The sequence below is a fragment of the Mesocricetus auratus genome, unplaced genomic scaffold (genome assembly GCF_017639785.1).
Source record: "Mesocricetus auratus isolate SY011 unplaced genomic scaffold, BCM_Maur_2.0 Super-Scaffold_100010, whole genome shotgun sequence".
Taxonomy (NCBI): Eukaryota; Metazoa; Chordata; class Mammalia; order Rodentia; family Cricetidae; genus Mesocricetus; species Mesocricetus auratus.
The window spans coordinates 82,320,545-82,347,119 of NW_024429194.1; the positions used below are offsets into that span (position 1 = coordinate 82,320,545).

The window sequence follows — 26,575 nt, forward strand, 5'->3', positions numbered from 1 at the left end:
GCAAACAAAGATTTAATTAGTTATTTTAAAAACATAGGGTCTCACTCTGTAACATAGGCAGATTTGGAACTAAGTATGCATCCTAGGCTTGTCCTCAGACCTGTGGTGATCCTCCTGCCTCAGCCTCCCAAGTGCTGAGATTGTAGATGTGAGTGCCCAAAAATGGCTATAGATTTATTTTAGAAAGCAAGTTTTAGGTTATACCTTAGAGTCATGACTTATTATAGAGTCTTATAATATTATAGAGTCATAACTATGAGGCAACAGAAGATAATTGATTTAATTAAAACATTTAAGCTATATTCTTCAACAGGAAGATAGACTGTGTTTTTAGCTTTGCCCTCAGTTACCCAGAAATACTGATTAGAGATTTAACTCATTTATCATCCTCACTGAGATTTTACTTCCAAGTCCAAATTGCCCTGGTTGGTAATGGAATCTTTCTTGAGAAAGAAGTGTCCAGATCAGATGGTGTGTGTGAGCTGCCTCTTCAATCTTCTGCTGCACTAATACCTGAACAGGTCCCCTTCTACTTGTGCTGATTTACACCACCAGATATCAGGGCTCACACTGTAGCAGGCTTACCTTTTAGGCCACCAACCAGTTCCCAAATCATGACATGGAGACTTACTAGTTATGAATGCTCAGTCTTAGCTTAGGCTTGTTTCTTGTTAGCTCTTATGGCATTAATCTGTTTCTCTTCTATGTTTTGCATTTGGACTTTTTACCTTTCTTTCCTTCTGTGTATCTTACTTTCATTGTGTTTCCTGTCTTTTTTGCTGGTAGCTCAGGCTTCTGGCCCCAGGTGTGCCCATCTCTTCTTTCTTCTTCTCCTTCTCTCATTGTTCCCTGTTTATTCTGTTTGCCCACCAGCCCTGCCTATCCCACTATTGCTTAGCTATTAGCTGTTCAGGTGCCTTAGGCAGGCAAGGTGAATCAAATGCAAAACATCTTTACATAAATTTTTTTATTTAAAATAATATTCTACTACACACCACAGTAAATTTCAGGGGTCCTGAAATCTTTGGTCTGAGGTCAGCCTCTTGTGAGGTCCACCTCCAATTCAGGACTCTCCCCCATCCTTGTTCCTACACTTATTTTTTTTTTCTTTGAAAGATGATGGTTAGACTAAAACTGGTGTGCAAGTGTGCTGTCCTTTGTTAATCATTGTGGGAAGCAGATGACTTTGAGGAGGCAGGAAAGGTAGGTAGATGGATTCCTGGTTGTGTGTAGTACATTTGGTCCATTGGCCCCTGTAGCATCAGGGTCTCCAGCAGCTAAAGATGATGATGATTAGTCTAACATTAGTGTGTAATGCTGTATGACAAGAGAGAGGCTAGATGGAAGACCTGTGGCCAGTAGCAGTGGCAGGGCACTGGTGCCAGCAGCAGGTCTGTTTATCACTCAACACTCAGGTACTTCCTGTACGGTCTGACAGATGTATGGAACTCAGGTTGCCCAGATTGAGCTCAGTAGTTTTTTCAATGTTTTTGGACTCCTGTTAATTATTTCATTTGTTGTGTGTGCAAGTATATTTCTCTCCCTGTTTAAACATATTCAAATGCAAAATGCTTCAAGAAACTTAAAAAAAAAACTTAGTATGGATTGGCCAACCACAGAAGAACCAAGAGGAAGCCCAGTAAAGGTAACAGCAGCTAAAATGCGAATGAAGCTGGCAGGAGCTGACTGTTCTTGCCCTTAGAAAGGTGAAATGCTGAAATGCCTCACTTATAAAAAGGCTGTAGCAAAAATGACAGGCCCCCATAGTCTGCTTATTTTAGGCACTATTCTAAGAGGAAAAATAAGTTAATAAATTAACTTAGTTTCTCTTAATTTGATAGACTAGTAGATGCATACTATACCTGATTTTGACATCAGTAAGACCCCTGTACAAAGATGTATTTTAATAAATCAAAACAATTAAATTCTTTTGTAGCTTATAAAGATTCTTTTACAGTGATTTCACACAACATAATGAGGAAGGTAAAGCAAATTCCCCTTTTTACAAAAGTAAGGTTGATAAGATAGATTTTGGCCTTTGTTCACTAGACCTTTGCTGATTTGAACCTGGATAATAGTCACATTAGACCACTGTGTTCATTCTAAAATGCCAGTCAAACCTGGAAACTTGTACTAAATACAAAAATAGCCTTTAACCAGTGAATGCTGCTAATATGACTGGTAACTGATTTCTTATACTCACAACTTATTAATGTGTGTGTTTAAATGAGTTCAGGTTCTGATATTGACACCTGTACAACAGTTGTGAGAAATGACTGCAGCTAGTACACCTCTGCACCTCTTGCACTAAATAAATGATCCTGGAAAGAACTCTGGCTTCCTTGGCCTTCTGAGTTGGCTCTGATATACCAACTCAGGATGTGGCTCTAGGGCTGGCACAAGTGCCATCTTCAAAGACTTAGTGAGCATGACAAAACACAGTGTGCTCCCAGATGAGAGATTTGATGGAGAAACCTAAGGAAGAGTATCTTGCTCTAAGGGGGCAAAGACTAAAACATAAATTGTCCTGGCCAATACCTTGAAGCCCTCTGGAAAGAAAATTGATCTGATGAAGAGTTGAATCGAAGGACGATGCTGCCATTACCATAATGGATAGTGTAATGCTTTGGATGAAGACTATGTTGCAGTCATGTAGCAGGAGTGCATCATAAGATCAACAGATGTTTTTGCCTCAGATATAGGAGGTATAATTAAAAGAGAGTGGATTTGTTATTGGTAGCCAAAAATAAATGCTTTCTCTACATTTTTCCAAGCTTCAGCTTTTTAACTAATAACAAAAGACCCAACTTGTCCCAAGTCTCTAATGTGTCAGACCTTGTCTGTGTTTTCACTGTGTGGTCCAGGAGATGCTAGCATTTACTCTCAGTAAATACTGTATATGAACAGAAGACCACATTGGTGACGATGCTGCTGTAGGATATAGTGGGACAGAGTGCAGTCTATAGGGTTTGCACAGAGTTGTCAGCATTGTTTCACTAATAATGCCCCGACCCAATTGCTGGAACTCTCTAGATGTTCATTAAGCAGCATGATTATACAGGTTGTTGTTACATCTCAGAAGGAAGTGCTGTTCTGGGAATGAAGAGTCATGCAGTGTTCTTCTTTGCAGCCTTACTTAAAGGAGAATTAGATGGCTCCTAGTTGATTCAGTACCTGTAGTTTGCCACTTCAAGTTACCAGACCCTGCACCCAGATAGTGGCAAGCACTTGTGAAAGGCCAGGCTGAATGAATGTCTGTTTAAATCCTTTTGTAATTTGTTTACAAGTTACAGTGACCAGAAATACAGGGTTTTATGTTCTTTTGTCAAAGTTGGTTGAAAATAATTTTTACTTTTTGTATTAAATGAAAAATTTCCCTTCATCAGTTTAAGCTGCTATCTTAAAAAAAAACACAAACAACAACAAAAATCTAGTTGGGTGTGGTGACAGCGTACCTGTAATCATAGTACTTGGGAGAGGCAGGTGGACCTTTATGAATTCGAAACTAGCTTGGCCCACATAGCAAGTTCCAGACCAGCTAAGGCTGCAAAGTGAGGCCCTGTCTCAAAAAAGTAAAGTTCAAGGTCAGCCTGGTCTACAGAGTGAGCTCCAGAACAGCCAGGGCTACACAGAGAAACCCTGCCTTCAAATGAATGAATGAATGAACGAATAGATAGATAGATAGATAGATAGATAGATAGATAGATAGATAGATAGATAGATAGATAGATAGATAGATGAATGAATGAATGAATGAATAGAAGGCTGGCCTGAGCTACATGAGACCTGTCTTTAAAAAAAAAAAAACAAGCAAAACCCAGAAAAGAAAAAAATGTGTCAAGATTTAAAATCATACTGAAGTCCCCATTGAGCCCGTTATTGTCTGAGTACTGTGTGCTCATCTCCCCTAAGTCAAGGACATTTGCTGTATGGGGACTTTAAATAATTACAGTATGGGAGAATGAGGTGAATTTTTCCTTCAGGTAAAGCATAAAGAATACAAATATAATTGAAAATTATACTGACTAAAGAACAGGTTTGGGTACAGAATGAACAAATAGAGATTTTGTCTTTGACAGTTGGCATATGGGAGGTACTTTTACTTACGAATTTTCTAATATTTATATTTGGAGTTTCTTTTTTGTTTTATTGTTTTGCTCTGTTATGTAGACTAGGCTGTCCTGGAACACAGTGCTCTACCATGCTGCCTCATGAATGCCGGGATTAAAGGTGGGAGGTACTTGTAAAATGTGGGATGGTTAAATGAATGAAGGGGAACTGAAAGGATCAAGGCAGGGTGAAGAGTGTTGAATTTGTGCTTAGTAGATAAAAAGCTACAGCTCATTGCTCCTTGGCTATGTGATCTTAGTGGTTCCCTTTGCTTTAGCTTCTGCTTCTTCAACTAGGGGGGGAAACACTGGAAACAGACCCAGTGTGCCTCCTTTGGGGACCTGGGATGACAAAACTGACTTTATGAAAAGGAAATGAAGTTGTAGTTTTTCCCATGAGGAAGAAATTGGTTATATTAGAGAATGTAACAGAAAAATGAGCAGTCACTTCTGTCAGTATGATCATCTCAGGAATTCCTATGTACTTGGCATGACACACCATATACCTATTATTTTACAGTTCTGCAGGTTAGAAGCTCAGTGCAAGTTCCACTCTCTGGAATTCATTTGTCACCTGGAAGCTCAGGGAATATTTTGTTTGTGTGCCTTTTTTTTTTTTTTTTGAGCTATAACTCCCTTCATTCTTTGGCTTGTGTCTCTTTATTCCATCTTCAGAGTCAGCATATGACCCTGCTCCCATTTCTACATCCCCCTGATGAAGCCTACAGCTCTGCCCCACTCTCAAAGAGGATGTTTGCTTTTATAATCTGTTTGTGTGTTGAAAATAGATTCATCCCCAGATGAATTGCATTCTCCTCTTCTAACACCTCTGCAAAGTATTAAAGGTCTCTGATTCTAGGGATTCAGATGAACATCATTGGAGGCCTCAATTCTGCCTTCATCATACCTATAATCTTTAGATTGCTATATTGAGTACAGAAGTGTAGTAAACACTAAATGGCTCTCAGGAAATGGATTCTAGCCAGTCATTGTATCTCTGTGGTCTATGCTACAAGCAAAGGAGTTGACTAATGGTTCTACTGTCTACTACAGTCGTATAGAGAGCTTTTTGGAACATGGATTGAGAATTTGATCTTTCAGTTCCTGCTGCTGGTCTCCACACCACACTTTTAGGACCACTGAACTAAACCATTTATAAGATGCTTTCTCTGAGGTCCTAATAACCTCTGTAGGATGTCTCTTCTTTGGGTATGACATAGTCAGCTTATTGTGCTTCTTAAATTTTATTTATGCAAATGTTTTGGCTGCATGTTTGTATGTGCACCATGATAGTGTCTAGTGCCCCAGAAAGTCAGAAGAAGGTATTGCATTCCCTGGTATCTGGATCTGGTGTTAGAGATAGTTTTGAGCCACCATAAGGGTGCTTGGAATCAAACTCAGAGCCTCCAAAATAGTAACAAGTGCTCTTAACCACTGATCCATCTTTCCAGCTCCGTATCATGCTTTTATTTGAAAGAAACAAATACCATTTTACTGATGCAATTTCCTGATGAGTGATGAGTTCTCTGTCTTCATGAAAAGGACATGTATGCAGTGTGGAGCAGGTTGCTTTGAGAGGTCCTGCAAGGGACCGTGTAGCTGGTGTTGAAGTAGGAAGGGAACAGGCATCCATGTCCCCAGTGCCTTGTCTTCTCTGTCTTCACCTGTAAATGAGTGGTTACAAGGCTACTTTATGGGTGATTGTTCAATTTTTAGTCTGGCCTGTAGTCATCTTGGGTGACATGACAGCAGTTCCGATCCAACAATATTCTAAATCTGGTTTAGTGCATTCAACACTCAACATTTCTATGAGGTGAGCACTGCTAGTGCTCTTCTTGAAGATGGACTGAACAAAGGTTAGGAAATTGGCTGATAAGACATAGTGAGGCGGTGGAAGAACCACTAACAAAGTAGTTACTTAGATTGTAGAGTCTGTGCACCTGACCCTTCCTTGCCCAGATCCACCTCAGATAGTAGTCTCTTTCTGTATCAGTTAGGGTGTGTTGACGCTAAGTTGTAAAGTTTATTGAAAAAGCAGAAGAGTGTGTCTGTCTGTGTTGTTCTGTCACAAGTCTGGAGATGAATGGTCCATGGGTTGGTTGGGTTAGTGTTCAACAGTGTGGTAGGATCCAAGTCTCTCTTTTCCAGTTTGCCGCTCCCGAAGATGGGCCTTGTCAGGATTGTCTTCTTGTGGTGATAGGTGATCCTGTTGTCCTGTACTCAAGAGAGACTGAGCACAATTATCTGGTTTTCTGTTTTGTTTTTGTTTTGTCTTGAGGTACAGTACCAGAGGGACAGGTCTCACTGTGTGTCTCTAGCTTTTCTGAAACTCACTTTGTAGACCAGGCTGGCCTGAAATTCACAGAAATCTGCCTACCTCTTCTTTCAGAATGCTGCTGTTTTCCAGCTTGTCCACATGTAAGGGCAAAAAAGCATGTTTGCTTGCAGACTTTCAAAAATACTTAATATACCCATTCATGAATGGAGAGGCCTGAAGCTCAAACCCTGTGAATAAACGAACGCTTGGGTGCCTCAAATAAAAAGGTAGCTGTCTGGAACAGCTGCCAGTTTTGTACTGACAGATTGGCTATCTTCTGTTTCTTTGGTTTGGTGATGAGGCCTTTAATCCTGAAGGAGGCATAGAACCTGGAGATTCTTCAAATGTTAACTGTCCTTGGTTTACTCTAGGATAAATGATCTTTGCTTTCTTCTCATAGGTACAAGGATACATGGTAAACATTTACTGATTATTGGCACCTAAAAGGAGCTTGGTTTTGTGAGAGGGAGTATAAGGTCCTACACCATTTGTCTCGGGGATACATTCTCAGCCCCACCCCTAATGCTAGGTCCTGCTCTCTGGTACTTTATTTATCCAGACTGTACAGTGGACACTTACAGGTTCTACCAGGTGAATGCAATGTCAGTGTTCATAGCTATCCCATCTTGAGACATGGTGAACATTTAGGCTCTACAGCTGCCGTGTTCTGGGAGCTTATTCAGCTCAGATGTGAGGATTTAGGAAACACATTTTTCATAGAATCAGGAACAAGTGTGTGTCTTCTGGTTAGCTTTCCTCTGTGGGTCATAGCCACACCCAGGAAGGATAACTAATCTGCATATTTTCCTCAGTAGGGCCACATGTGGTTATATTTTGGTGATGCTGATGGGATTGACAGGATAGGTACTCACAGCAGCCACATCAAAGTGACAATAGAGATGTGCCCTGCTTTAAGAAAATCTGACCATATAAGGAGGAACATTGCAATTAGAGAATAGTGTCTCACTTAGCCAGAAATTCATGGCAAGTTTCCTAGTACATTTAAAATAAGATTCATGTATAAAAATACCATTTGCGTACAGAAACCCATATTTTCTGGAAAGAAAAATATACTTGTATTGAGCATTTGGGATAAGTAGATCAAAATTAAAAATAAAATCTTACAAATATAAGAACTAGAAACCAAATTCCACTTTAATTGTAAAAGGTGTCAGGTGCCCCTGTGCGTGGCGTGTGTGCGTGTGTGTGTGTGTGTGTGTGTGTGTGTGTGTGTGTGTGTGTGTACCTTAACTTTCTACCTACACAAGGTTTCTGTGGCAGAAATAGAAGCAGGATCTATAGGTGGTGCATAATAGCAGAGAGGAATTTACCAGTAGAGCATTGAGTAGGTAAACACAGGCAGGTCTGGGTGCTACACCCATTGATGTGCTACACGTAATATAATGTCAGTTATTTGCCCTGGTATGTTCTGTTTGGTTTGAAGTCATTAATGAGGCTTGACCTTAAAACAATCTGCTGGATCTCTTCCCATGGTACGATCAGCCAGTGGTAGTTGAGAGAGCAACCAACCTATCCTACCACCACAGATTTCTCCAATCACAAAGGCCATGCTGAGGTCTAACAGATGAGGTAAAGAGAAACCTGCAAGACAGGGGCAGGTCTGGAGTTACTGACATGCCCATTTCTTCCTTTCAGAAATGCTCGCACTGCCAGGAGGCTGGCGCTACCTTGGGCTGCTACAACAAAGGCTGCTCCTTCCGATACCATTACCCATGTGCCATTGATGCAGGTAAGCTGGGACCACACACCCTTTTGATTTCTAAGGTTTATCTGTGTTGTAGCATGTGTTAGAACTTCATTCATTTTCATTGCCAAACTGTTTATTGTAAAGGATATACTGTATTTGATTTACCTTTCATCAGTTGATGGATATAGGGTTTGTTTCTACTTTTTTACTTATATCATGCTGCCACAGAACAGTCACATACAAGTCTTTGTATAGTAGTCATAGGATTTAAATTCTCTTTGTTAACTCCATGTTTAACTTTTGGGGGAACTGCCATATGGTTTTCCAAAGTATATACACATTTTACATTTCCATCAGCAATGTATTAGGGATCCAATTTCCCAGTATCCTTACCAACCACACTTAGCTGTCCTTATTATCACTATAGACATCCCAGTGGTTGTGAAATGCTGTAGTTTGATTTTGTACTTATCTAGTAATATTAAGCATCTGTGTGTGTTTCTTGGCCATTTGTACAGTTTCTATGGAGAAGTTTCTATTCCATTTCTTTGCCCATTGTTAAATTATTTTACTTACTTTGTCCTTTTGTTGTGAAGTATTAAGAATTCTAAGTCCCTCCCCCCCCTACACCAGATATGGTGATTGCAAATATTTTCTTTCATTCTTTGAACTTTCTTTCACTCTCCTGAAGGTATGTCTTCTTTCTTGAGACAAGGTCTCATGTAGCTCACGTGGCTTCAGACTTGCTTATGTAGTCAAGGATGATCTTGAATACCTGATCTCCTACCTGTACCTCCTTAGTGCTGAGATTACAGGTGTACACCATCATGCCTAATTTACATAATACTGAGGATGGAACCCAGGAGATTATGCACGCTAGACAAGCACTCTACCAACTGAGATAATATCTCTAGTAAAAGTTTGCTTTTGAGAAGTCTAATTTATCTTATTTTTTTCTTTTGGCATCGTCTTAAAGTAATAAACACCTAACCCAAAGTGGGTTTTTTTTTTCCCTAGGAGTTTTAAAGTTTTAGGTCTCTTATTTTAATCTTTGACTATTTTGTGGAGTAGCAATTTAGATCTGTTCTTTTGTAAGTGGTTATCTAGTTGCTCTATCTCTGTTTATAGAATGACCCTTCTGTTATTGAATGCTAGGATTCTGGCACTTTGTTGAAAGTCAGTTGACCACTACGCATGGGCTTATTTCTTGCTTCTATCCAATATTCCATTATTATGATTACTATAGCTTTGCAGTAGGTTTTGAAATTGGGAATGGTAGTATATTTACTTTAGCATGTGCAAGTAAGTCCCTTGATTTAGTCTCAAAGTATGCCCCCCAAAAAATGGAACAATAAATTTGAAAAGTTTGTGTCTCTCTTTCCCCCAAGATTGTTTTCACTACTCTAGGTCCCTCTTTATTCCATATGGAATTCATGGTCAACTTCCACATTTCTGCAAAAAAAAAAAAAAAAAAAGACTTAAAATTTTGATAGGGATTTCACTGAATCTTTAGATGAGTTGGAAGCACTCTTAAGTTATAGAAAAGTAGATGGAACTGGAAACTGTATTGAGCAAAGTAACCCAGACTTAGACAAATATTTACTTTTCTCTCATTCAGATCTTAGATTCTAATTTATATAGTGTGTACATGCATACCTGTGTGCTTGCATGTGTGTGAGGATATAAATGCAGGTCACAAAATTAAAGGAGGGACTGTGAATGGAGGAGTGGTTTTAGCAGGGAGGGAAAAGAAATTATAGAATACATGTATCCTGAAAGTGGAGTAACTGTGGGGAGAAATAAAACAGATGGGGTGGAGGGACAGGGGAGGGCTAACAAAAATATTGGTGGGGGCTGGAAAGATGGCTCAGAGGTTTAGAACACTGGCTGTTCTTCCAGAGGACCCGGGTTCAATTCCCAGCAACCACGCGGCATTTCAAAACTGTAACTACGGTTCTAGGGGGATCCGACACCCTCACACAGACATGTATGTAGGCAAAATACCAATGCACATAAAATAAAAATAGTGAACTATTTTTTTTTAAAGAAAGTGCTATAATGGAACCTGTTTGTTTTAGAGAGAGTTGTAGTACATGTGGGCGTACTAAGGTGACAGGCAGGTTGCTCTGCTCAATCGAGTTCCACTCCATTCCTTTGAGACATGGTCTCACTGAACTTGGAGCTCACCAATTTGCTTGTTTTGACTGGGTTGGCTGCCAGCAATCCCCAGTTTCCACTGGTGTCTGTTTCCCTTACCCCCAGCACTGGGGTTACATGCTTGGTATCCTAGTTAGGCTTCTCTGTTGCTGTGACAACACTGACCAGAAACAACCACCTGGGGGAGGAAAGGGTTTGTTTCTCTTTATAAGCCTCAGGTCATGGCCATGCTAAGGAAGGTCAGGGCAGGAACCTAGCTACAGGAACTGAAACTCCAGCCACAGAGGCATTGTGCTTACTGGTTTGCTTTTAATGGCTTGCTCAGCTTTCTTTTTCATTTTTTCCACACCTATTTTATTATTTTATATGTATGTGTGTTTGCATGTCTGTGCACCATGTGCATACCTGGTGTCCTCAGAGATCAGAAAAGTGTATTGGATCCCTGGAACCTGGAGTTGCAGATGGTTGTAAGCCACTGTGTGGGTGCTGGATATTACAACCAGTGCTGTTAACCACAGAGTCATCTCTCTTCCTTAACTTGCTGTCTTACACAACCCAGGACCACTTGCCCAGGAGTGGCACTTTCTACAATGGGTTGGGCCCGTCGAAATCAGTCATCAGTCAAGAAAATGACCCGCAGGCACACCCAGAGGCCAGTCTCATGAGTCAGTTGCTCAATTTAGGGTTCCCCTTCCCAGGTAACTCTGTTGAGTCGATGTATTCCATGTCCTTCTTTTCTAATGACTTCTCTTCGAGCTTCTATTAGAGGTACTAAAAAGAGCAAGAATTGTACAGGCAGATTTTAAAGTGTCATGTGTAGGCTTTTGTGTGCAGTTGCCATAGCTGCTTTGTAGGCAAGGCACTGACTGTGGGGATAGGTAAGAAGGAAGTAAAGAGCCTTGAACCGTTATTTCATGGGATTTGGGTTTTAGACTGTCAATTTCCTTTCTTCCTTCTTACGCTTTGGCTTTTACTCTTTTTCTCTCTTCACCCTACTTGTTTTTTTGAGAGATAGTCTCATGTCACCCATGCTTATTTCAAATTGACTATGTGATAACCTTGAACTGATCCTCCTGTCTGCTTCTAAATGCTGAGGTTCTAGGCATGCACCTCTATACTTAGACTCATTCTCCCTACTGAAAGCTTTTCATATTGTCTGAGCTGTTCACCCTAGCTTATACTCAGGATATTAAATCTATTTTAGTCAAACAGTTACTTTTCTTTATGTTCATTATGTTGCTTGTAGAACATCTGATTTTCTTCACTTGAATCTTCTCTTAAATGGGGATTCCCAAGTGTTAAGTTTGGGGGGTGGTTTTTGAATGGGTCATGCAATCATTGACTGTCTCAGTCAGTGCCTGGGTGAGCAGTGGTCTCTCACACAGAGACTGTTCAGGAACAGAAGCTTGTACATCTAGACAGGTAACCACTTAGATTCTAGGCATAATCCATGTGTACCCTCAAGTATCAGCTGTGTTGATAGCCAGGTTTATAACAGCAAGGTCCCTGGGGTGCTACTCCCAGCTCCTAGTCTATTTCCATCTATTTCTTGGTTAAGTTTCTCAGGTATAAAGCATACTATTCATTGGAATGTTCCACAGTAATGGGAATGCTGTAGACCTTTCTGCTCCAGGATGGTAGCTGTAGCCATATGTGATCATTGAGTACTTAAAACATGAATAGTGGGACTGAGGAAAGTGGGGGGCATGTGTGGTTTTTCAAGACAGTTTCTCTGTGTAGCCTTAACCATCCTGGAACTCACTCTGTAGACCAGGCTGTCTTCTGCTTAGAGATCTGCCTGCCCATGCTTCCTGAGTGCTAGGATTAAAGGTGTGTGCCACCAACAACTGGTGAAAATTAAAATTTTAAACTTAAAATCAAATAGCTGAGTGCATGACAGATAGACATAGAGTTACCTTAATAAAGCTCAGGGTGGGGTTTTTAGGAGAGGACAGTAGGAACACCTTTTTTATAATCGAAGCTTGCCTAACCACTCATCAAAAGCAAGGCCTCCTTCATTGAGAGTAAGTAAATAATGCCTGCCACTGTCTCCCATGTCTGCCTACCCAAACCCCTCACCCCCTATGTCCATTAAGTCCATAAGTCTCTGTCTAGCAAACCTAGCCAAGTTTCCAGCAAGAGAGAGGTTCTGGTTGAGAGGTCTGGTATGATCCCTGATCCTCTAGCTTTGCTGCCACAACTGCAATCTGCTCTTTGTGAGTGCAGAGCTGCTATCAAATTGCCGCTTTACAAGTTGCAGACAATCCAAGTTGTAATGACCTAGAGTCCTGCACTGTCCTGCAGGCATGGATTTTGTGCCCATTCCATGGTCTCTTCAAGAGCTCTGTTCTATGTAATATGTCTTATATATAGGAAAGGTGTAGGCATTTCGATGTATCGGAAGGGACAGGCACTCGGGAGCCACAGAATACTGAGTGTTGCACAGCTCAAATGGAAAGGTATCTTGGAGCTCCGGAGCCAAGGACTACCACAGGCCATAGTAAATAAGCACAGCAGCTTACAGACCTGCCTCAGAGAAGGGTTTCCCCAGAGTATCGGCTCTGCTCCAGCAGGAGAGGGTCTTCTAGCTGGGGATGTTTGCCCAGTGTAGCAGCAGTTTTGTTTCGGCAGGAGGTTCCCCAGGTGAAGTTGCTACAGTTCAGCTCCACTCCCGGGAGAGAGGAGTGTAACAACTCCGCTCTGCCAAGAGAAGGTTTCCCAGGCAGAAGTGTTACAGCCCTACCCGCTCTGCTCTGCCCAGGGTCGCCTCCGCTCCGCCGCAAAAGATCTTCACCCAAAGCTGGTCAAAGGGGTTTATTAGAAGGGAAGAATCCAGGAGAGTGGTTGCCCTCTGCCACAATGGTAGAGGACAGCCACACACTGAACAGACACAGGGTTTATATAGGGCTTCCAGGGTGGGGATTGGTCAGATTTTAATCTCCTGCTCAGGGATTGGCTGGTTTTCTGCACAGGGTTAGGGTCAGATTTGGCTCTGGTTTTAGGGCCAAAGTGTGTTTGTTTCATTGATCCTTTTTAGCCTTTTGGCTCGTTTTAGGGTCAGGGTGTATTTCTTTCACTGGCTCTCATTCCAGGGGCAAAGTGTGTTCCTTTGGCACTGGTTTCAGGGTCAGGGTACATTTCTTTAGTTCTGGTTGCAGGGCCAAAGTGTGTTTCTCTGGCTCTGCTCAGGGTGTGTTTCTTTGGCTGGCCCCTTTTCCCTACAAAAGGTGTTCATTGACCCTGATTGGTTTTCTGTTCATAATCAAGATAAGTCACTCTTTTTTTAAGAGGCTCTAATTTATTGGTGGAGTAAGGGACAGTGTAATGTTTTCATCTCCACCTTGCTGCCAGCAGCCAAATCTTTAAAAACAAAACAAAAAAGCCTCTTGATGCCTCTGGAAGAATTTTCATTGCTTGGATGTCTCCATGGAAATAGAATCTTTGTTTCAGCTCCTGTGACTCCTGTGACTCCCCCACCTAATATAGTCCCATATTTCTGATACCATCATTAGATTTTCTGTGTTGGTTGTTAATGTTACAGGAGAGTTTGGTTTTAGATAGAGGATACAGGATTCATGAGAACATGAATTCTCATTCTGGGAAAATGTTTAATGTAATAATACAAAGAATACAACAATTACGACAAGGAATAAGTCTGTGGTAGCTCATTGGTAATTCCACTGTGCATAAAGAATCTTGGCTGGAGGGGATTTTTCTTAAACTCTCATGAAGAAGCACAGCTGGAAATTTAACTCTCTGCTGAAGACTTTGAATAGGGGGGGTCAGAGCCTAGGGTGGGTCATGACAAAACTCAAGGATCTGTCCTCTCCTGGGAGGGGTTCTCTCAGCATCAAGGATTTATTTCTAGGACATGTTATTCCCCTTCATGTGCTTGAGGAGTGGCAGAGGACTGTAGTGCCCATCTATACTAGTATGAGGGTGACGGTGCTGTGAGGTAGGATGCACCAGATCTGGCGACTATGTCTAGTAACAAGGAACCCAAGGGACATGTTTGACACTTCTAGTTTTTCCTACCTTGTCCTTGAGATCACCATCTTTATTCAGCCTGAGTTCTGTATGGCTGGTTTACCTGAGTTTTATGGAGCTTGTTAATGACACATTCAGCTGAGTCACCCTGGCATTTATGCTTTATACCTCTCCTAGGGGTGCTATGGAGGTGGTATTTGTTTCTGGAAGCCATCTTGTTGACTGTTCCACCTTGTGAATCCTTTCTAGCTCATGTGGTGAGCAGATGAGTTGTTGCTTTGGTTTTACCCTATAGGAATTCAGGCCCTGTGGACTGCAAGGTAGTGCCAGGGTCTTAGAAAAAACAAATCAGGTGATTGTCACTGGCTGACCAAGAGGGGATCAGGCACCTGCCGGAGTGCACAGTTGGGATTTCCCTGCACTTCTTTGTACTCCTTGCTCTTACCTTGGTAGCACTGGGGTAGTTAGATAATCGTCTCTTCTGTACCCTTCCACCTTCTGAGCGTTCTGCCTATGTGCTGACTTTCTAAGAATGGAATTACATTCCTGATGATTTGCAGATTTGTATGAGAAGAGAAAAGAGCAATTGTCGTTACAGTGTGCTGCAAGGGCAGAGGTGTGTAGTCTGTAAGACTTCTTTAGGAGAACTCCATCTCTAGAAGTGTAGTGTATATTTACACTGTTTTAACTCAGAAAAAATTTCTTTCTAACGTTAGGAAACATTTATTAATGGTCTGTCACAGTCGGTCACGCTGTTCTGTCACTCTGAGGGTGAATGAACTCACCTGTGTGTTTCTGATGGTGCCTTTTGTAACTGACGTGGTCCCTATTCCAGATGATTTTGTAAACCCTGTGGCATTATGGTGACCAAGTTCCACAGGTGCCATGTTTGACTGGTCCTAGAGACTGGTGGCATAGTGCCACTGGAGACTCCAGGTGAGGAGAAAGTGGTTGCCTTTCTATGGTCATTCTATGAACTTGTGGGTTTTTAATTAACACGGCTCATTTATTGCTATGCTTGTTGGATGCTGGAGGGAGGGGCCTGGAGGCTAGTGATAACTGTCGGAGTTCTTGGACCTTGATCTGAGAAAGCTGATAGCTCACCCTATCTATATATGAGGTGATCCGAGATGCCATAGGCAGGTAATTCTGAAGTGAGCCAAATTCTCTTGCATGTTTTGACTGATTTCTTTAGAAGGTATCATTTGTGTGTTCCTCTGCTTCTTATATACTATTACATTTGAAAACTGTCTGTATAGGCTACTAATCTAGATCTCATTTTAAACTGGTTAAATAGTGAACTTAATAAGGCAAATGCCGTAACTGCCTCTTGCTGTGGTGCCTGAGAGCTCTCTTAGAGTGTCTGATCAATATTTATTAACATTCTGCCATCACATCCTGTACCAGTGACCTGGCTGTCAGTCTGTCAGAGCTGTGATGTACAGAGTAAACTCATTAATTAGATTTATTTGCCTTGTTCCACACACTACCCTGTTCCTTAAAACTGGACTTACCTGAAGGTACATGTATTCTAGGCTACGTTCAGGCATGCTGTCACCATGTTAAAAGCTGAAATACATCACATTTTTTTCCTCCAAGGAGTAAAATCATCCTCATGGGATTTTTTTTTTCTCCTCTGAAATGTTCAGTGTGGATTGTGTGATCATGTCAGGAATGTCTTCCTGTGTCTCTAGGGGCTGTGGTGTGCGGGTAACAGCCAGACTTAAAGGGCTGGTTGACGTTCTATCTTGAAAACTCTCTTGAATACAGACAAAAATACTGTATTTCAGGTGTAGGGGTGTGTCTGTGTGTGTGTATTTTAGAGGCTCTGCATTAATTCTGTGGATCCCTTGGGGTTAGAGATCTTCGATTGTTAAGCATTGTCATTTGGAAATACAGAGAGAAAAGGTTTTAATGAAACCACCTATTTTCTTCCTATAAGAGGGTCACTGATTTTTGGAAAGTTTCATTTCAGTCTTTTTTTTAATGTATGTAAAAATTGTAATGAAATTTAACAGTTAGTTACACATTTGTATATCCGGTTGTTGGAGTGATTTTTGTATAGCAATACCATGGTTATTTACACTTATCATTAATCACTTTAAAATACTAGTCTTTTTTTTTAAGCTGATTCCATGTTATTATCATAGATTATTTTGGATGTCACTGATGTTTTTTTTATTAGGAACTATAGTGTAGTCAAAGAATAAAAGAAAAACAGTTGTGTGTCTTAAGGTGAAGATTCAAATGATGTTAACATTTTGAATGTTTAATGACTTGAAAATCCAGGCAGACCAAAAGCTCCTGGAAATCCTTTATCTGAGAGGGGAGGAAAGATAGCAGGACAGGGTCTAGACTCCAGCAGCCACGTGAGCACCCCATCTCTGGATAGCCCACTAAACGTAACAAAGCTGGGGGAAAGTGCGTGTGTCCCTTGGCATCTGGCTTTTCCACAAGTAGTGCCAGATTATTCATATACTGCATATACACATTCAGAAGTAAGGAAGCAAATAAATCAGTATCGAGGTCTCTTAAATTCATATCTGTCAGTCCAGTCAGTATGCCCATACTTTGGTTAAGCATGCACAGACTCATCTGATTGTCTCCTTTATTTTGTAGATTGTTTGCTACATGAGGAGAACTTCTCGGTGAGGTGCCCCAAGCACAAGGTGAGTCATAGACCTCTGTATTCTAAGTAGGACTGGCTGTGTACCTGCAGAATAGGGGTAACTCCTTTTGAAAGATTTAAAGTCCCAGGCATTGGAAAGACTTCTACCATGCCTGTCCCAACATATACCTCTAGCTGAAGCCGGCTAGCCTTTGGAAGGTAGAGGGGCACAGAGCTGAAGAAATCCCTGGAGCATGGGGGCCAGTACCCTTCATGGTAGGATGGAAGAGTTATGTTGTTTTAAGAGCAGATATCTGTTCATTATGAGAAATTAGAAGATTAGACTCAATGAAACTATTACTGTTTTCTACTTGAGTTTAGTAGAACTCCATCTAGTTCATGGATCAATTCATAATGAGCTGGTGCAAGGTCTGATATAGAAACATTTCCTGGATTAAGAAATAGAGCCAACTCCAGAGCTTGGGGAAGCTCTCATTCTCTCCCAGTTAGTGCAGCAGAAGCAACCCAACAATGACTAGGTGATGGCCCATTTCCCAGTGTGTTTAAGTGATGCTTTTATGGTCATTTCCTTTAGGAGTGGTGGAAAGGTGAGGCTAGAAACTCATTTCTGAGGTGGGATGGGGTGAAGGAGGAGGGTCAGGGTGGAGAGCTCTGCTGCCCATGTCTCCTGCACTTGCACCTGTCTAGCTAAGGTCATACTGACACCTGGTGGTCATTGACCACTCAGTCCCCAAATAGGGCTGTCCTCAGAATGCTCCTGGCAGATTCATATGCTTTCTTTTAAGAATACTTTTCAGAGGTGGTTCTTAGGATCAGACAGTATTCTCTTTATTTCTACTTATGATCACATTTTTGTCTCAGAAAGCCAAGTCTGGGTGTCTCCTGTTTGTCATTCAGTACTGACTCTGCTTTTTTTATTTCCTTTTCCATGTGCCATTCCTGTCCTTACCACTACCCTCCCTGGTTTCCACACTATATTTTCTGTTCTGTCCTTTTGTCTCCCCTTGGCTTTGGCTGGTATCAGCCTCCCCTTCCGTGCCCTCTCCCCCCCTTGCAGAACAAGACCGCGAAAGGCAGCCTCAGCACAGAGCAGTCGGAGCGGGGGTGAGGGGGGCAGTGTGCACGTGGGAATGGACAGCAAGCACAGGTGAGTTGGGGCCTGCTGGGCTCCCACCACCTCCTCACAAAGCTCCATGTGTGTCCTGGCCTCAGGCTTCTTATGGCCACACGCTGCACTACCAGTATTTAGTCTTGTGGATTAATAAAACCAGGGAAAAAATAGTTTCTCATTTGTTATTTAACTTCCTGAATATCTACAGGAAGATGGTAGAGACATCATAACTGTCTACTGCCAATTGGAATTGGGACTTTTCCCGAAGTTAGCCCTTTAGTGAAGAGTTGACAAATGAGTCCATGATTGATAGTTCTAAAGGCAGAACTTCTAGGATAACCCTACAAGTGGGGATCATCTGCCATCCTTTTGATTTCGTTAGAGGAGTCTAACCAGATGTCACTTTAAAAAAAGCATTTCAGTAAGGCTTATATACTATGTTTTCTTTGGGGAATAAGCAGCCCAGTTTTATTATTTATAATCCCACCTCAGTACTATGGGGGGGGGGGAATTCCTTTGTAAAAAGCACAAAGAGAATAAGGAAAATTGATTTAGTGGATTTTGTCATTCAGTTTAGTTACATTTTTAACAGTGTTAAGGGATTAAACTCATTGTGCAGCCATGAGAATTCAGTTTAGAGGACATGGTCTCTGGAAGTTTCTTGGTTCATCCTTCTCTTTCACTGACAGGTGAAAAAAGGTTGGGTATAAAGAGAATAGAGTTGTCATGAGGTGGGCCTTGCTACATTGGGCAGAGTTACTAGCTGTATTGAGGGGGTGTCTGAGGGATCATTCTCCAAATGGGGTTTTTCTACTCCCACAGACACAACCTATTCTCTGTGGAGTGTGCCCTCTCCCTGGTTACAACTGGGAGATTTTTTTTTTTTTTTGCCATTTTCTGGAAAAATCCTTGTTAATTTGAAGAACAGTTGAATTTATCTGAGAATATGTGGTTTTCCTTTAAGAAAATGTTTGTTTAATTGGTGGTTCAGGTACTAACTTCAGAGAAAGCTGCTTGCATCCCTCTGTGGGATAGGTCTAGATCAGAAGTGGGCTCCCCAGGACTCCCTGGTGGGGATGCTGAGTGCTTTGCTGTAATGCTTTTTCTCCCTGCCTGCCTCTTGCAGGGAATAGGACCGGCAATGCCTGGAGCATTGTGAAAAGTGAGTGGGAACCATTTTACTTGTTCTTGGGGCACAAGATCCAAACATGAGAAGACTGTGGACTGACAAAAAGGCATTGTCAGCTTTGCACTTCTAGAAACTGCTGGGGTGTACAGGCTATGCACAGTCCTGGTACAGTGATGTGACCCTCAGGACAGAGTGGTGGGGAGATAAATATGGGTTTTGGAGAACTGTTTATATTGACCTTCAGTGGAACTCATGATCTTGAATGCCATTGTGTCTAACTAGGCTCTGCTGTCTTCTGTAAGTGCCTCTATATTGGTCCTGATGGTTAGAGTCAAACTCCAAGTGAAACATGAGATAGATTCCTACTTCAGTAAGCGTGTCTTAGAAGGCTTAGCTGGGGTAAAAATGAGTTCATTTGGAATTTGGTTTTGTCCAGAATTTAGGCCTGAGTTTTAGAAAATCTGGACCTAAGTAATCATCCCTACTCATTCTTAGACTTTTCCATCTCTAGACTAGAAGCAGAATGGACTTTGAGCAGAATGGTGGATTTTACTTCCATCCTTCCTGGGCTTGTATCTGGCCATAATAGACTTGACTCTTATGTGGGGGTGGACCTCAAGTCTATTGAGGTTGTAGCAGTCACCTATTGAGTGAAAAACAGACCCTGTATCTGGTATTAATATCTGGAATATTCTTTTCGTAAACTCTTCCCACAATGAAAATTTTTTTTTCTGGGTTTGTCTGTTCAGTTGTTACACTTATGTCAGTCAGTGTCCTTCAAAGGCCAAACTGTTGTTGAAGCCTCAGTGGTTAGGACAGAATCAAACTACTGTCCTCAAGGAACACTTGTGCTCAGTATAGCAAGTCACCAATAATGGGGAACTACAAATCCAAGAAGGGACAGTGAATGTACATATGTGTCCTGGTGTACTGGTACCCCACTTTCTCATGCAAAATGGTGGGGAAAGGGCTGTGTGACTGAGTCTAAAGCCACCTAAGTATCTTTATGCTTCTGTTTCCTATGTAAAGAAAGAAATATTAGTGATGAACTAAGGAGGATTTGACAAGGCCTTGACAAGTACAGAGCAAACTGGCCACTGCATGCCACCTAGCTGTGTGTTTCTGAGAGCTACAACTGCTCTAGCAAAAAAATACCCAGTGGTATGGGCTAGAAGATGTTGCTCCAACATGTGGGGTTTGTGTACTTGTCCTCACCATGCTAAGAATGTAACAGTAAGCCATGCCCCATCCATTTCTGAGAATGAGAAAGTATCCTATCATGATAGACCTGTGATGTCAAGATTGTTACACTAGCCAGGCAGTGGTGCTACACACCTTAATCCCAGCACTTGGGAGGCAGAGGCAGGTGGATCTCTGGGAGTTTTGGGCCAGCCTGATCTACAAAGCTAGTTCTAGTATAGCCTGATCTATAGAGCCTGTTCTATATATGCATGCCCTGCATGGAGCAGCCATGGAACGAAAGGGATGGCATCTTCTCTGTTCCTTCTGAGCAGCATGCAGCCCATCCACAGATGAATGAGTGCCACCCTAATTCTAGGTTTTTCAAGGGAAATGCAGCTGGTGTTTAAACCTCCAAAAGGAGACCCTTAGTCCATCACATCTCCTCTATACTATAATTAAATACTGAGTCAGAATTCAGTCCCTCTTCAGGTAGGGAACACATGTACTTGAGAGAAGAGGCTGTCCCTGAGTCCTGGCATAGTTGAACTGAGTGAGTGGTGCCTGCTGTAGTTGCAAGTGGGGCTTAGAGTTTGGTGGAGAAGGATACAAAGGAAGCCCTCTCAGGTTCAGGTCACGGAGTAGGTTAGGGAGTCCAAAGAGAACTCTGTGCTTTACTTGCTGAATGTCAAGGCTCTTCCTGTTTTGCCGTGGTGGAGGTAAAACCCAAGTCCACATAAGAACTCTGCTACTAAGCTGCCCTTATTATGTCCCCATTATTAGTGATAGTCATTTTAGTTTTTCAAGATCTGCTCCTCTTATTTCTCCAACTGCTATGATTACAGATAGTAGTCATATTCCCAGTGAGATTTTAAGAGAATATTGGCTATCCTCAGGTTGGAATGGCAGAAAACTCTTCTGAAGCCTAGTTACCTCTTCTCAGCCATGTCTCATGCAATGAAACACAGTCCTTGGAACTGGGATAGCAAAGGATTATGTAGCTGTAAAACCCTAATCCTACATTGAGCTAGCCATGTGCCTTGGGTGCAAGTGTCGATCTCCCTGAACTTGAGCTTCCTCATCTTGTACATGGGTTCAAGGAACCTTAGTGCCATGATAAGACTGCTGGAGTCTTGGGCTGCAATATACTGCTGTCTCTACAAAGTGTCTTCTTCCTTACTAGGCTTTTTGTAAAGCATCTATCAAGGGCAGGTGTGATTATGTGTGCTTATGAATGGTGCATTCTTAGGTCCTGCACACATAACAGCCTTCTTAGTGTTGCTTATTGGTCAGCTTTGTGGAGGCAGGTATGAGACGGTGAGCCTGGTTTTTCCTGAAGTTCATCTGTTGGTGTTGAGAACAGGAGAGACTTGAGGGAGAGACAAACAGGAATCCCAAGAGACACAGATACCAAGAGTGCAGTGATTGGCAGAAAGCAAGAATGAGAGTGCTTGCCATCAACAGTGGCTTTTGGTGTAACTTTTCTGGACTAAGTTCTTGGAAACTATTATGTCTCTGGGAGCTTCTCACATAAGGCAGACCATGGGCATTCCTCAGAGTCCCCTGAACAATCCATTTGCCTTACATGGGTGGTAAGAACAACCTCTGAAATCTGAAATGGTAGAAGAGAGAAGCCCAGGGTTTTTAAGCACCTCAGGTTTCTGAGGAGTTAGCAGAATTAAAACCTCCAGCTCTGTGCAACCTCCAGAAAATGGGCTAGGGCCTGTCCCACCTCCTCATAAGGGGCTCTGAGAAGTGTTCTCTGTTTACTAGAACATGAGACATAGTTGTGAGAGGATCCATTTGTAATTTGGGTGGGTGCTCTACGTTTCAGGGACAACAGGATTCTGCCAGTCACTTTTATGAGGATTGAGCTTTGCCACAAGAGTTGAGCCAACTACAGGCCCTCAGTGCTTAATATGCTGGCAAAGAACCACATACCACACTCTCAAACATGTCCCAACCATGGAGGTCAAAGAATCTTGTGTTTTGGTCCCTTCCATGCAAAGTCCATTAGCTTAAATCACTGTTGCCTTTCCCCATGTTTGGTCCAAAGTGCCTGATAGTGCTGGCATTGATCTTGGATGTTTTCAAAATCAGAAGTCATCTACAGAAAGGTCTGAGTGTAAGATCCTTATTGAAAGCTATATCCTTGCATTGCTAGCACAGTGTGCTGAGACTATATAGACCTTCCCAGCACCTAGTGTCTACTGCTTGTTTTCCAGGTGAGACTGTGGAGATGAGAAGGTGGTGGACACACATGATGGAATGGAACCCTCCTGCTGTGCAACCATACCCCCACCCTGCCCTACCCTGCACCCCCACTGCGCCTGCCCATGCCAGCACTTCCTTCCTATGTTCTCACATCACATTCAAACTGGTGACACCACAGAAAAGAAAGACACAAGATGTTGGAAAGGCTGTTTCCATGGACACAATCTCCATAGTGACAATATGGGGGAGGGGGGAGGGGGTGGGTGGGGGAGGGGGCTAAAAGGGAGGGATAAAAATATATATATATATAAATCTATTTTTAGTCTGGAAAGACTTTGTTTAAATGAAAGGTGCGCTATCCCTTTTGATTCTATTTTAAAATTATCTAGTTAACTCAAAATTTGTTCCAATGACAATGAAATTTAAATGTGAAATTGAAGTGAACAAACTCATCTCATAAAGGATGGGGTGTGGCTTTGATCTTTAGCCTGTCTCACAACAATTCAGTGAACACTAGACCCAGGACTGGAAGAGCAGACCAGTGACAACCACCTTTCCTCTAGTCCGTCTGTCTCATGGGGAGTTTGTGGGGAGGGCAGAATGGGCATGGTCATTTTCAAAAGTGGGGGAATGATGTTTAAATGCAAAAATAAATTTTTTCCTTTCCAGAAACACTATTTATTTATTTTTAATTGTTTTTCTTTTTTTAAGGTGGGTGGTGGAATTGGTAGATGCCCCAAGGTCATGGCTGTGTCCTGAATCACTGTGGCCCCACCAAGTAGGTAGAGTAGCCCCGCAGCAACAGGTGTATTTAAGGAATGGCTTACCTCTGGCGCCCTCTTTCCTCAACAAATTCCATGTAGCTGGGACCCATCAGGACCCATAGGATCCATGGAACCCATGGAGGCCCAGGCCTCTGCTGTTGAAACAGGCCAGGTCTGGGGGGAGAACAGCGTAGGAACCATGTGGGTGGGTAAAGTTGACCAGAAACACCCACATGAACACTTTTTGCTTTCATTTTTATAATGGAAAAGGGGGCTTGTCAGATGTGTGGCCTCATGCTACATGAATCTTTATGTTGTATTGTTTTGTTTTGTAAATTGTATAATTTTTAAATATATGAGTTTTAAAAAAAGAAAAAAGTACAAAAAAAATCTTGTTAAGGCCTTAAGAAGGGATATGTGCATCTTTCAGGGGTCACTCTGCCATGGGGATAAAATAGCTGTTTTACAAACAGTTTTATTTAAAAAAAACAAAAATAAAAAAACAAAAACATAATAAACTTCATTTTAACCTTGTGTCCTTTTTCATTTACTCTAAGTGAATGTGTCTGTCTTTGCCTTCTCCAGGATCAGCCTCCCAAAGGGGACTGACTATGGCTCTGTTCCCCAGGAGGCCACCATCAGCCCTTTGTTCCCTGGCCTCTTGAAGGCTAGGTAGTCCTTGTCAGCAGAGCCTGAAACCCAACCTAGGGTCCTTTTCTGCCTCTGTGGGGGTCATTCTGACCTTTTGAAGTTGACATGAGGATATATTTCCAGTCAGCATTAATTTTAAGGATTATAAAAGTATAATACAATGTTAATGGATTATGTTTTTTTAAAAAGAGAACAGAAGAAATATTTTAAATAGTGTTTTGAGTTGGAAGTAAGCAATTATAAATGAGTTCTCGTGTGCTCATCAAATTGGGGCTGCAGAAATGGCAGGTTAATTTTTGCTTTAATGGCCATATCAAGCAGTGTGGTCCATTTCTCATCTCACCTGCCTGGATGGTGGTGTGAGTGGTGTGCTATGGACCATGTGCAGCCAACTGGACAAGACCTGAATAGAAATCAGGGCTTTTGAGCTGGATGGCATCTCTTGCTGATGACCTGAATTAACACGGTTAAAATGCAATTGATAGATTTCAGGTGCCAAGGACTAAGATAAAACTTGAAAAACATGTGTCTTAGGAAAATATTTTACTGGTAGCAGATGTTTGTCACATTTCCTCTTGTTCCTTTGTTCCCTTTCCATTTTATGATGATACCTGAACACTGCTTCAGTCATGAGTGTTCTACAACTTTCCATAAACTGGGTTCAGAAATGACTTGAGGTGGCCTTGCTCAGTTCCTCTTGATGAGTTTCCTGATGTCTGCAGTGCCGTAGCTGACTGTGCCTTTGAGCATCTCAGCTTCTAAGGTTAGTGCATGTGTGTTGTCATAGAAAAACAGTTTTTGGTTTACTGTAGTCTCCAATGTACATGCATCTTCCAGATACGTGTGTACAGCCTATTCCATTGGCGATGTCTCCACCAGAGTAGCACATTTGTTGTGGGTGATAAACCTACATGATCCTCATAATCACCCATCATATCTGCAGGATTTGCTCCTGGTACTGTACACTTCATGGATTTGTATAAATTTATGATGCTCGTATACCCCCGTTATAGTCTCTTAGAGGACAGTTTGCCACCCTAAAACAGCTGTGCCAACTGCTCCTCCCCTTCTTTCCAAAACCTGACAGCCGCTGATCTTTTTGTCGTCTTCATAATTTTTCCTTTTCTAGAGTGTCATATAGTTAGAAACATACAGTGTATAGCCATTTCAGATTGGCTGCTTCCAATTTAGTGATACATATTTATGGTTTCTTCATGTATTTATGGCTACACAGCTCATTTCTTTTCTGCTGCCCAAAAAAAAAAAATACTCCATTGTCTAAATATGCCCCGTTTTTCCAGCTTCCTGTTTGCCAAAGGACATCTTGATTGCTTCCAGTTTGGGCAATTATGAGTAGAACTGCCATAAATACTATGTGGGTTCCTGTGTAGGCACAAGTTTTCAGATTAATGTGTCATGTGGTAAGGATATATTTTGTTGTAAGCAACTGCTAAACTGCTTTTCAAATGAATATACCACTTTATATTCTCATGACCCACGAATGGGAATTCCTGTTGGTTTACATCCTCATCAGCATCTGAAGGTATCCTTTATGTTTACTATGCTGATAGGTATGTAGTAATTTCTTTACAATACACTTTAAAAACATTTTATTTAAATCTGCGTATATGGAAGTTTTGCCTGCATGTACGACTGTTCTGCTTGTGTGCCTAGTACCTGTGGAAGCCAGAAGAGGGCAGAAGACCCTCTAGAACTGAAGTTACAGACTGTTGTGAGCTGATAATGTGGATATTGGGAACTCTGAACCTAAGTCCTCTAGAAGATCAGGGAGCTAGCTCCCTAGTCCCTCTTTTAAATGAATATTACAATTTTAGACTTGTGATGTTTTTAGAGTTATGTACATCCTGATCATGGTTCATATATATTTCATGTTCTGCAGCTACTATCCACATTTTTTCCATCTTACAAAACAGAAACTGCCCATTAAACAATTCCCTGAGTTTGATCCTACTTTGCAGGTTTCTTTCTAGTGTTCCACTGCCTTTAATCTCTGGCTCCCCCCAGTGATAGTTCTTGGAATTGCAGCCCAAGAGGCTGCCCATTTTATATTTAGCACTCTTGGGGGAATGGAGCTGTGAGTTGGAAGTTTCCTCCCAATGACATAGTTATGCCTGATAAAGAGAGGAAGAAATGTCAGAAAAATGTCCAAACCTTCCTCCTCTTAATGGACCTATGCTGGCTGGCTGCAACAGCTCCAGATAATGGGTTTCTAAAATTTCCCACAAAAGGGTTTGGGTTTTGTAGGACTTGAGGAGCCTATAGGGCTCAGGTATAGACTTAATCCACCTTATTGCTACAGTATTTTGAAGTTAGTCTCTCATGACAGTGTCCTGAGGACCCCCTATACATTATGCATTTTATCCCATGACATAGGTCCCAGATCATGGGCAGCTTGAAGTTTTCTAAAACAGTAAATCCATACCGGCCATCAGTAGACTATCATGTCCAAGCAGTGCAGAGCTGCAGCTCAGCACAAGTAATACTGTGATATACCACATTTATTTGACATCACTTCTGCTCTTGTAGCATGAAACCTCCTGCTCTAGGGACCCTGGGAAGGACTAATGAGTTGGTGTGTGCAATGGGAGCAGCAATGTGT

General features: G+C 41.8%; 1 protein-coding gene across 6 annotated transcripts in view; it reads left to right on the forward strand.

Moving 5' to 3' along the window:
* Window positions 1-22,744, forward strand: part of Tcf20 (transcription factor 20) — a 162,470-nt gene extending 139,726 nt beyond the window's left edge. For 3 of the 6 annotated variants that reach the window (XM_021225408.2, XM_013111244.3, XM_040754095.1), the window contains exons 3-6: window positions 8,083-8,176; window positions 16,898-16,947; window positions 17,932-18,054; window positions 22,552-22,744. In XM_021225408.2, coding sequence (XP_021081067.2) covers window positions 8,083-8,176; window positions 16,898-16,947; window positions 17,932-18,015 — 228 coding nt within the window. In that variant the 3' untranslated portion in view covers window positions 18,016-18,054; window positions 22,552-22,744. Of the gene's footprint in view, window positions 1-8,082; window positions 8,177-16,897; window positions 16,948-17,931; window positions 18,055-19,144; window positions 19,181-22,551 lie in introns of all 6 variants that reach the window. The other 3 variants (XR_002382197.2, XM_021225405.2, XM_040754094.1) reach the window with 3 other exon arrangements.
* The last annotated feature ends 3,831 nt before the right edge of the window (window positions 22,745-26,575 follow it).